At 40.6% G+C, this 12,587-nt stretch overlaps 1 protein-coding gene across 1 annotated transcript in view; it reads right to left on the bottom strand.

The window, feature by feature from the left end:
- Nucleotides 1–8,077, bottom strand: part of LOC310936526 (uncharacterized protein) — a gene marked incomplete at its 5' end in the record, with an annotated part of 30,547 nt that extends 22,470 nt beyond the window's left edge. Inside the window, 13 exons of the mRNA XM_083900599.1 lie at nt 2,798–2,948; nt 3,039–3,130; nt 3,227–3,344; nt 3,474–3,589; nt 3,743–4,046; nt 4,175–4,288; nt 4,667–4,789; nt 4,904–5,083; nt 5,325–5,480; nt 6,390–6,506; nt 6,951–7,088; nt 7,329–7,484; nt 8,033–8,077. Of these exons, the coding sequence (XP_083756725.1) occupies nt 2,798–2,948; nt 3,039–3,130; nt 3,227–3,344; nt 3,474–3,589; nt 3,743–4,046; nt 4,175–4,288; nt 4,667–4,789; nt 4,904–5,083; nt 5,325–5,480; nt 6,390–6,506; nt 6,951–7,088; nt 7,329–7,484; nt 8,033–8,077 (1,810 nt within the window). The remainder of the gene's footprint in view (nt 1–2,797; nt 2,949–3,038; nt 3,131–3,226; nt 3,345–3,473; nt 3,590–3,742; nt 4,047–4,174; nt 4,289–4,666; nt 4,790–4,903; nt 5,084–5,324; nt 5,481–6,389; nt 6,507–6,950; nt 7,089–7,328; nt 7,485–8,032) is intronic.
- Between the last annotated feature and the right edge of the window lie 4,510 nt (nt 8,078–12,587).

The following is a 12,587-nucleotide window of genomic DNA, read 5'->3' as shown; positions in this document are numbered from 1 at the left end:
TCTACTTTAATGTACCATATTTTCCGCACTATAAGGCGCACTTAAAAGCCTTTAATTTTCTCAAAAACTGACAGTGCGCCTTATAATCCAAAGCGCCTTATATATGAATCAATTGGTAAAGTTTGACTTTATCTGTTTTGTTGACATTCCCTTTAGCACAGCTCCATCTAGTGGATGCATAACGCAACCCCAGTCAAACGTTTGACTGCAATATCTTCTATTCTATGCGCCTTATAATCCGGTGCGCCCTATATATGAAAACAGTTATAACTATATACTAAAATAGGACATTCATTGAAGGTGTGCCTTATAATCCGGTGCGCCTCATAGTGCGGAAAATACGGTATATAGTTTATGCATCAGATTGTGGATTGCTGAAATCTGACAGAAAATATCTGCTCTGCCTCACACTGAGTATTTCACAAACACTGACCATAGGAGCAGGATTAAATGAGAAGGATGTTAGGAGCAGGAGAGACATATTTCTGTATTATTCATCAAACCAAACCAGCAGGTCGATAGATTTTATGAAGCTTTTTTAAAAGTGATGTATTACTTTACATGGTTTGGTTATAAATAATACAACAGAGATAAAGAAGACAACAGAATAATAATATCACACGCCATGCACGTTATTTTAGTCCAACAAACCACATCACCACAACACAACTAATTGTAATTGATTATATATTATTTCCCTGCAAATATAACACAGATTATCAATGATTTGTTTCTAGCCACCACCACAGTATTAATAATAATCACCACGCCTTTTTGTGTAATATTCAAGATCGCAAGTGGTAACGGGAAATGAACCCAGGATGCATTTTAATGACAGGTGTGAAAAGACCAAGCTGTGAACTGAACAAATCAGATCTCTCAGGAAGGATGTTAATACCAGGTCTGAACCGTCTCTCTGTCTATTAGTAGGATCACTAAAAACTACTGAACCCATTTAACTAACTGAACTATCATTTTATCTGACTTTATTTCCCCAGTGTTAGTGCAATTAAGTCATATTTTTTTAACCAAAAATAATGACTTTTTTTAAAATAGTATTTGACACTATGTTACTATTTCACTTTGGTCATACTAGTAGTCAAAGGACAGGGAAAAAAGTAGGACAGAGAAACAGAAAGGAGTGGAGGGATGGAAAAAAAGAGGAAGAACACAGGAGAGGGGAAGAACTTCAAAACAAAAAAGACATACTAAAATGCAGCCTGCCACTGTGCTGTCTGTAGTTCAGACCCAGTAAAAAAGTCAAGTGAAGGCCAACTGCTGACAGCACAGTGACGACACGCTGCACTGAAGGTGTGGAGAAGCCTGCATGCACAAAACTGATGGGAAACTGTTCTGTGTGGCTGCTCCCTCCCATCCCTGGAGCAGGGGCTGGAGTGGGGGAGTGGGTGGTTGGGGGTGAGGGGGCAGGGTCAACCAAATGCTCCCCATTACCAAACAAAGAAAAAGAATAATGTTCAGTCAAAAAACACAAGGTCAACAAAAGTCATGAAAATGGAGTAGGATATGTTTAATTAGCCAGCATTTAAGTCGCAACTGTATCTTGAAATGAGAAGATACATTTCTCACTGTAGCTGAGACTCGACCTGCGCTGCTTTTATTTGTTGACAACCGAGATGACAACAGTCATGATCTGAAGTGAATGGTAAACGTGTACTTCGGACAATGCTCTGTAGCTGATCTGTGCATATGATGGGGAGGGACAAAATATGGATACTGAATGACATGATATGCTGGTGCCAAATGTCGCTATTTTGATTAAAAAATAGTTTGTCACTACTTCATGACTCCTGGCAGCGGCACAGATTAAAGGAATGATGGTGACGTGAAAGAAAATTGACAGATGTTGACTATGGAATAATGGTGAACAAAGGTGAAAAGGTCTGCTCCGTCGAGCCTCTGAGCAGATTTTTACATAAAGTTTGCTTTGAATATCATGAAATATACAGTTTAAATACTCCTCAGTCCTCAACTAAATACCAGGATTGTTCACTAGGAAGCAGTGCATCTGTTGGTGCTGTGCATATTTCACAACAAAACTGAATCTAATCAGTGAACTGGAATGCTTGAGCGCTTTTACTTTGAAACAGGAACAGGGTGTGTTGTGTTTGTCACATATGTGATAGACACAAAAACTGTAAAAAAAGATCATTTTCAGTGTGTAAAGTTTGCAAAGTCTCATTAGTTAATACATGTACTTAAATGAAAAGAGAATCACACTGCAAATGCACACATCCAGTGTGAAAGAGGCTTTACACTTCCTGCAGATAAAATTGCACCAACAAATCATCTGCCAACATCTCTTATTACAACAAAACACACGAGTGTGCACAAGTGAATCTAAACATTGTTGGTGCTGATGGGGAAATTATTCTTTGTCATCAGGATATAACAAACTTAAATAATAAACCATAGCACTGTAACAGATCACCTACAACCACATTTTCATAATTTCCATAAATGACAAACTCTAGCTTCAAATTTTCACTGAATTCTCACCATGATGAGACCAAAGCCACTCAGCATGTTGAGTCCAGCTTCATAAAGCTGCTGTCGATTATGTCGTGTTTGGCTAACTTCATGTCTGCTGCCCTAAGCATTCCCCTCCTTCCTCTCAGTCACCCCATGAACATGTTTGTAGGTGTATTTTTCACTGACAATTATTGCGTCATGACCTCAGATCATATTTTACTTCTCCTTTACTAGGACTTGAACTAAGGTATTTCACTGACAGAAACTTGATTAGATTTTGTAAGCATCCTCTAGGAAAAGGTCTTACCCTCTCTCTCTTCCTCCATTTGGCTGATACGTAGTGCCATATTAGCCTTCTCCTCCCTGGCCCGGTCCCTGGCGTTGACAGCCTCAGTCACCATCTCCTGCCACTCCAGGACCTGGCTCTGAGTGTCGTCCGCACTGCCCGACTCACTGGCCTGTGAGATAGAGCACAGAAAGACCAAAACTGAGCAACCAGACCAGATAAGCAGGAGAAAAAAACATAAATGGATAAATAGATGCCTGACCTGAGAGGCAGCCCTCTTGGTGAACTGCTCCAGGTCCGCTTGCAGTGTTCTCTGCTGCTCCTCATACACCACCAGCTTAGCCGCCAGCATTTCTAACAGAAAACATCAAACATGCATTTCATTTTAACACCAAATCCACTGATGACATCATACACTTACTCACTCTTAACTCCAGTTTATTTTATTACCGTTTGTTGTTTTGAGTTCCTCATATTGCTCAACTTTCCAAAGATTTTCCTCCCTCTCCTCCTCAAGTGAAGTGATGCGACTACGCAGGTCAGTCAGGTCTGGGGGGGCCACTCCAGCCTGGAAAAGATGAGGATAACATTTCTTAAATTAGTCTCATGTGTTTTTTTTATGGATTTGACATTTGATTTAACTAAAATCTGGTCAGTTCATCCAAGATTAAGTGTTCGTCGTCACCGCTAATCTCACCTGGCTTTTCTTCAATTCGTCTTCCAACTGTCTGATCCGGGATTTAGACCAGGCTTTCATTTTCAGGAACTTGGCCTCTGATTTGCTGGCTTCATCTGTTTTCTGCTTTGCATGGGCTGCAAAAAAGATAATACAATAAAACAGCTGACGAACAACAAACAATAACTTTCTTCTTCATTGTAAGGGCACAGTGTGAATAAACAATAGATAGATAGATAGATATATACTTTATTGCTCCCTAGTCAGAATGACGCAAGAAAAGAACCAACCTTCCAGCTCAGCAATCCTCTCGCTGAGGGCTGAATCAGCAGGCACACTTCCAGTTCCTGAGGTCTCCTGACAGGCAGGTGGCGCTGCAACGGAGGCTCTCCTCAGCTCCTCCAGTTGCACCAAGAGATCCTGCTTGGTTTGGTCCAACTGTAGCTGATGTTGTTCGGTCATTCGCTGCACCTCTGCCTGCTGTTTCTCCATCAGGTCGCGAAGTTGTGCTCGCATCACATGCTTCTCTGCCTCCATCTTGGATGCCAAACTCTCTCGTTCAACCTGTAACCGTCGAAGCCGCTCAGTGAGCTCCTGCAGGGAGAAAAGAGAAAACATTGTGGTGAAGAAAGTGTTTATGTAGTGGCTATGTAGTAAAAAAAGTAAAAAGAGGTCATAAGAGGACAAAGAAGTTTAAAGCAACGAGTCTTGTCATTCCTGACCTGTATCTGTTGGTCCCTGCCATCCACTTCTCCCTGGAGAACATCAATGACCTGGGTTTTACCGAGCAGCACCTCTTCTTTCTCATGGAGCTTCTGTTTCAGAGCCTTCAAAAGCTGAGGAGACAAAGTAAGTAATAAACATTATACAACACACACAGAAACAAGTATAGGGTCACACGAGTTTAATGAGACCGACACTGAATTTTGTGACAAACTACACAGTCATGTGATTCCAGCAGATACATTTCCTCTGTACAGATATAAATCTCTAGGAGCAGTTACACACTGACAACGAGAAAAGAGAAGAATTTGTCTTTCCCAACAAGAAACTAAAAAAGCTTCGTAAGCTGATCACTCACCACATCAACGTGCATAGAGAAGATCTAAACTTTTACATCATAGAACACAATTGTTAGAAGAAAGAAGAAAAAATGTCAGGATCTGTGGGGAATCTGGGTAATGAATAGATTCCACACAGAGTCATGTCACTACCTGCTCCAAGTCTGCACTGGCATCAGACTTTGCTGCTAGCTTGAAGAGCTCCTGTTCGTGCATCTGGCTGATCTCCGTCAGCTGATTATCTTTCTGTATGATGATGTCTTTGAAAGTCTGGATCTACAAACATCACGTACAACGGCATCAGTGTTAAAGAAACAGCATCACTGCTTACGTGAATGTTCAAACAATCAGCAATATGATCATTTAACAAGGGATAGTTTAATAACTTACATTCCGTTCATACATGGTCTCCTTCTGTGCATACTGCTCCTTCTCTGTGACCAGCAGCTCCTTGAAGCTTTCTGCCTGCTCCTGCAGCAAACTGTAGCGCTCCTCTGCCTCTCCCACCTTCCTGGTCAGACTCTGAATCAGCAACTGAAGCTCCTGCATTGCTCCGCTGTCCTCTGCCACCTGATGGAGGCAAACACTATTAATAATCTTGAAAATATCTGCAATCTGCTGATACTAAATTCAGGCAGTGACGTATATATACACTTCACTGTTACTGCATTTATTTTATGGCTGGTGTCCACACAGTGTTCATAAGGTTTCATAAGACTAAAGGCCTTTGCAAATCATTAGTGACACAATTCCACATATTGGAATTAGTGTTTTACAAAGTGACACAATCTGTTTTCTTGACATGAATGACCTTTTGCTGAAGCGCAGGTGCGATGGGCTGATCCCCTGCCGTTGCTGTTTGCAGGTGGACGATGTAGGCCTCCTTCTCTGCCAGTTTCCTGTCCTTCTCCGTCAGCATAGCATCGATTTCCTCACCTCGTTGCCGATGTGACTCTACTTCCTTCCGCTGAAGCAAATAAATTGTTTTCTTGGTTAAAATATTTTCATTTGTTTGCCATTTTGAGGTGTTGAGTGAATTTGAAAATCAAGTACCATATTTTTCAGACTATATGTTGTTTTCATGGTTTGGCTGGTCCTGCGACTTATATATTAAAAATTACAATTTCACATGTTTGTCATTTTCACACTGACAGCTGCAAGATGGCGCTCTAGGCGCCAGTATCTGCTACTCCTATTACTCCTGTACCACTGAAAATTTTAAATTTAAACATGAACTTAACATGAAGACAACTGAGAAAGACTGAACAGGCCCCCAAAAAGAAAATCATATTCTGCAGATTACAAGCTGCAAGTAGTGAAATATACAGCCAAAAAGCCAGGTAGTTGTCAAGGCGATGGATATAAATGACTTTGGTGGGAGGAGCTTCTTGGTGTTACCGCTTCATGCAATGCAACCACCTATCTATCAAAGCACAGACAACAATGTCCCAAAAACGGCCAGCAGACTTCCAAGCCAAGGTCGACGACAGTTTCCGTGAGTTTCTTGAAAAGCAAGTAATTGAGCACGAGACACCGGATCATATTATTAACATCGACTAGGTCCCCCTCACGTTGGTGGTAAAAACGCGACTGATTGTCCAGTGCGACTTATATATGTTTTTCTATTTTTTTTTTTTGTTATAATGCATTTTTTATCTTGTGCAGAAATTACGTTACATGATTTGGCCATAGCAGAAATTACATGCACAAACACTGTGGAAAAAGCAGCATCAGTGCTTTACATTATTATTTCCTGATATCTTGTGAGACAGAATATTGCATTATGGACATTAAAGGAACCAAAGAGGTTTGACATGAGCTCATGAGGAGGATGAACTCCATTGAAGACATGAATAAATTACGATGAATAAGTTACCTTGTTTTCCAGCTCATTGTCTCTTAGTGAAAGCTGCTGTTCTAGTTCCTCAACTTTCTTCTTTAACAAGACAATCTTGCCACGACTGGCTTGCTCTCCTCCTCCTTCTGATGACCCCTGAAGAGAAACATAAAAGCAAAGCTGTAAATGTGAAATATGTGAACCTGTTGCTCTATGTTGGCTTCTTGTAAAAGGCATTTATTTAAAAACAGAGTTCTAACAACTAAATCAATATTCTATTTGTCTTCTTTTGTCTACAAACTGAATTATCCAAAATATTCAGTTTTAATGATTTCTTTGTTATATGGAACAAAGAAACCAGAAATGATTCACATTTGGCGAATCATTTAATAATAGATTCATCATCAATTAATAACTTCAGCCCTGAAATCATACCATACACATTGTGCTTTACTTAACATAAAATATTTTAGTCTCCAGAGGTACAAATGTATTCATTCAATTCAGTATTAGACACCTAGTGATGGCGATTTAATCTCAGCTTAGAATGAATGAACGGATGAATAACAACACACTGTGAATGCGTGTACATGCTCATACCTTTTTGCTGTGTTTTGGCGTGCCTTGACCTCCTTGCTGTTTTTTCAGCTCCTCCAGCTGTGCTGAGAGAGACGTCACCTTGGCCTTGTTCTGGAGACGCGCCTTTGTCAGCTTGGCCTCACACTCCTCCTTCTCCACCTGAATCACAGGCAAGGAGTTACTAAAATAACTAAAAATATTAATTCCATCAACTATTTTCCTTTTAAATCTTACACCTATTTTTGTTGAATTATTAACATTACTCAGTAATATTTATCATGACTGAAGCAAAGCAGTATAGAGCTTTGACATAAAACGTATTACGAATATTCCCTCACACATACATCGGCTGAGCTGTTTGCTGGAGACAGACCGAAGGTCAGGAGAAACTCTGCTTACCTTCAGCTGGTCGTCTTTGGTGCGAAGAGCTGCATCTTTTTCCCGAATCATTTCCTTCAGATGAGTGACGAGCTGCTCAGTTTGGCTAAGTCGCTCTGCCATTTCTTCGACGGCAAGCTCTCCACCACCAGCAGCGCTACGGGGAGATCCTGGGCCCTGAGGCCAAGCAGGCAAGACGATGTTACAAAAGCACATGAAACAATTCTATGTACAAGATAACACAAATGCATTTACTGGGCTAGATAACTCCATATTTTAAATGGCACAAGCTTCAGCTTCATGTGTCACAGACAAACATTAATTAACCTGCATCCAATCATGAGTGCAGTTTATAAACTGAACTGAGCTTGTGTTACCGTGTCCTGACACAAGTCACTGCTTATTTTCCCTGACCACAGGTATTTACAGTCACAATCGACCAATTCTGGTGGGTCTAAATGGATGTTCTACGCATTTAAATAACATGCTTTGCTGTTGTGTTCCTGGTAAAAGCTAAAAATGATAATGAGTAAGAGTCCAGGAAAATGTAACTGCTGCAAATATGTGGTCCAACTGATTATGTAGTAAAGAATGTCAAGCTACACACACTGCATTTATCTATGTGGAGATGTGAGATTTGCGTTTGTGAGATAGTGAACCGCAACAACAGTCACCAGACACTGATTATGTTGCCGCTGCAGCGATACACAGGCATGTTTACTTACTCCAGACCCAGGCTCTCCCTCTTCACCAGATAACCACTTCAGCATGGTGTCTCTTTAAGCCTAACAAACACACAGACATAGAACAAACTTTATAGACACAAATGGTGAGGCCTTTTAGAATTTTTTTTCTTATAAAACGATCTCTATTCTACCTGTAGTGACACCTTATAACTGTCCTCTTATGATCAGATCTCCTGAGACAGGTGTTAACCACATGAAGGTACACATAGTCAGTGCCGACTAGAGATGGGAATCACATGGTACCTCACGATTCGATACATGGTCCACTATACCACTAATATCCCGATACAATGATTCTATGATAATCAATATATGGCTAGACAATTATATAATGACATATCATAATATCTGTCTAACTGAAGATAACAAAATGTCCACGGAAATTTACAAGTGCAGGACTTGAAGCATGGGACATCTCTTAACAGTTTTGTCCACCATTATACCGCTGTGAAAAGAACTGGCCGCTGTTCTTCGGCCAGGTAACTTCCGCCCGAGTTTCCCTCATTCACTGGAGCACCACCACCACATGGAGACATCAAGTAGTGATGTCCAGCAAGTGAAACTGGCAGGGACTGTTTACTTGAAAGCTACAGACATGGACACTTGCTCTTATTGAAAACATGGCTACCAGCAGGGACACAAGGAAAAACAGATTTTAGCCACCTAACAATGGGCTTGCCTAATATAAAACTATGCTGAAAAAAGCCTTTCTAACAACAAGATAAAGAAGCACACATTCTTAAGATGTCATAAACTTCTGATTGTATTAGGTGAGTATGTAGTTTTTGTTGTGTCCCCTCTGGCATCCATGCAGTCACTGAAAGCAAGTGTCTTGTGTCTTGAGTTCTCCCCACTGGCACACGGTGCTGGCTGTTTTCCAGTCTTGTAGGTTGTAAAGAAAGTCATTCCTCCATTTACAGATAATAAATGATAAAGTCTCTTACTACATGAGACCCACTGTCTCATGTAGTAAGATACTACGCTCTGTAAATATTTACCTGCCTGAGGAATGCAGGGTTTGAGTTGACCTGACAAAGTCAGTCAGGTGACTGCTGTGGGCAAGTCAAACCTCATAAAGACGTGTACAATTACTGGGATGTGTCAGGTGAGGCTTATATTACTTGTTAGCAGTAGTACAATAACAGAAGGCAGAGACTGAGAGTAGGCCAAGACCTTGAGGCCTGGTGTAATACTGAGCACAGTGAAAGGCTGCACGATCAGCCATGTCCATTCAGATGCACAAGCAGCAGTCCAGCCCACATGACGCATTGGAAAATCAGGTCAAACTGGTTTAGTCATGTATGGTGCCACAGAGGCCAACTGTTCCCAGTGTTTCAGGGGCCATCAACTTTAATATAACGTCATTACAAACAGTACTTATCTTTACAAGGAATTTATAATGACAAATATGCAGTCTGTGATTGTAACCGTGCTGTGGTTTGAACTGAATACACTTAATAAACATGACAGTAAATATACTGCAGACAGGTGCTAACGCTGTAGCCACACACATGCTACTACGCTACTTTAAAAAGTCTTATTCTGTTGCCAATGGCCGAACCTTACAGCAACGTGGTACCGGGTCATACTGAGTGACGAGGAGAAACAGCCACTTTCTCCGCATCATTGCAGATGACAACACGGTGTCAGATAATTTAGCATTACATTTAAGCTACTTGCTGGATTCTACAACTAATAATGACTTGCTGACCTGCTCATTTGAGGCTTTCAACTGGCACCAGCACCAGGCCTCAGTGGTCAAGGTGAACAAGAGGCTCCTTATATAAATGAATAACACGTTAGTGCAACGAGCTAACCACCAACCACCACCAACTGTGTAGCTAATGCTAACATAGCTAACACCAAATGTACCTCTTGACATGCTAGCTCAGTCGAGCAATTCACAACCGGCAAATGCAAATGTTAAGCGTTTACCGGGTCCACGGCTTCATTTACCAGAAGAGTCAGTTCGTCGACAGAATTCCGTTCAATTACATTTTATTCCCAAAAGAAATCCGGAATTCCACACAGTTGATGTGCTTCGGTCACATTTGTCAACAGACGAGCGAGAGGAGACTGCGCATGCGCAAAATTGTCAGCCCATAAGGAACTGTGTGATTGTGTTTTTACACATTTGTCTCGGAATACGAAAATTGAGAAGTTCACATAACAACAACTGTTTAAGCTATGTAGACATGAACTAACCCTAGACGCACTATGTGCTAAGAAAAGGCGCATTGTATTGTATCGAAGATGAAAACAACGCCAAGATGGAGAGCTTCACGTCATTTCCTGTTTCGTTTAAAAAGTCGTGGAAGTACCTCTCCTCAAAGTGTTACAGTCCAAAACATTTTATTTTAAAAGTAAAACTTAGATTTTAGTTGTTTTTTTTACATGTTAAATTATTAAGCTTTATTCTCATTCACCATACAATTATAGACTCACTAACAACATTTTATGTACAAATGTTTTTAGAGAAACTATGAGAAGAGGATGAAAAAAGTAAAGAAAGAGAGGAGATAAGAATAAAAGAAGAATAGTTATTGAAAGAGAGATGAGGTCAGGGCCGACCCAAGCCTTTATGGGTCCCTAAGCTGAACTTGATTTGGGGGGCCCCTCCCACCACCTCAGAGTAGCCGGTGCTTGGCTATTATTGATACCAACACTATAAATTGCTTTAATTACAGTTGTATTATTTACACCAAATCAGTGCCACTCTTTTTTTTTTACTTTAGAGTGCAGTCAAATCACAAAAGTGGTCTAGTAGTAATTCATCACCATCACCAGGGGGCCCCAGGCAGATGCTTAGTTGCCTTATGCCAAGTTTGCGTATTCCTTGGCCTGGCTCTGGATGAGGTGAGTAGACAAGGAGAGGAAACAAAGGAGAACAATGAGGAGAGGAGATGGAAAGTGAGGAAGAGAGGAATCAAAGTAATGAGTTGGGGGAATGAGACTGTAGGTGAGAGGAAGTGAGGTGACAAGAAGAGGAAACAAGCCGAGATGATTAGGTAGAGAGAAGACAAGAAGAGTAGATAAGGAGAGGAGTTGAGGAAAGGACACAGTAGATGACCCAAAATGAGTAGACGAAGAGAGGAGGTCAGGAGTCAGGTAGAGGACAGACGGATAGAAAACAATGAGAGGAAACAAGAAGAAGAGTTGTGAGATGAATTGTGGTCATTTAAATGAACACAAACAATACAGAGTGTGTGTGGCACTGTTGTCATGATGGACACCCTGTGAGACCTCCTCTATGGACTTAGCCTAATCTTAACCTTTAAGACGCTTTGCTTGACGACATATCATCAGTTGGTTTTACCACAACAGCCCAAAACCACGGCCACCAAAAAGACAGAATATATTTAGACGCAATATCCTGTCCAGTGATTATTGATGTTTCATATCTCAGAGAAACACGCGGCATTATTAAGTCATATGTCTGTGATTCTTCCCGGTGTCAGCACGAAGCTAAAGGTTGTCATAGCGCTTAGAAAAGAGCCTTAAAGGCTAAGAAAAGTAGGTCAAGCTAAATCCATATTATCTCCCATAAGGTCTCCATTCTATGGAGCCACGTTGACGCTGAATCCCAGAGTCTTAGCTCCTTAGTGTACCTGACACAATGTGAAAAAACAACACACACAAACGGTCTTTTGTTTATTTGAGAAGAGATGTTACAATATTCAATCATAAATAAAGCTGACGAGCTCAGAGAACAGTGAGGAAATGAACATGAATTAATATTCTGGGTTATAAAACATACACAGTGATCAGATGGTGTTGTGATCATATTCACCCTTTCACTTCAGTCGATTAAAGGTCAACTGTGTAACATTTAGTAGGGTTTTATTGTCAGAAATGACTTATCCATAGGGATGTACTGTATACAATGGCTTCAAAATAAAACGTTTTGGTTTTTGTAGCCTTAGCATGAACCTTTTGTATTTTGGGGCGAGGGATTTACTGAGGCCGCTAACTCATACCACAATGTTTCTAATAGCAGCCCAACAGACAAACTGTGTGTGAGGTTGAAGTATACTTAAAAATGAAGCAAAACAACAATCCCTTCTGGTCTGCAAAGGCCACCATAGTTCCGAGATGCAATTGGGAAATGGAGGATGGAGCAAAGGATTTATTACAGTCTTCAGTCTCACCCTTTGAATTTTTACACACTGAAACTCTCTCAGTGTTTTAAACTGTGCTTCGATGTGTCACGCACTGGAATTATAACCTTTTACTTTTGAGGTACAAAAATATATTAGGACCAATAATACCATAAATAATACCAATAAAATAAATACATAATAGTAATAAACCTAACTGAGATTTTTTTCATAGATTTAATTTATGATTTACGTATGTGGGGAAAAAACACTCACGGATTGATGAAAAAGGCTCAGGTCGTCTGCCGTCCTGATGTGTCAGGTGTAAAACAAACATGTCTGACATCATTTCCTGTCATGATTAAACCAGCATGGGGGGAACATTTCAAAGGATTTGATGACAGATTCACAGATTTTCCCATAGTCAGACAGACTTG

The sequence above is a fragment of the Microchirus variegatus genome (assembly GCF_963457635.1).
Source record: "Microchirus variegatus genome assembly, chromosome: 14".
In the NCBI taxonomy this organism is placed as follows: domain Eukaryota; kingdom Metazoa; phylum Chordata; class Actinopteri; order Pleuronectiformes; family Soleidae; genus Microchirus; species Microchirus variegatus.
Note: the sequence above shows the minus strand (reverse complement) of the source record. Positions and strands in the feature narration are given on the sequence as shown.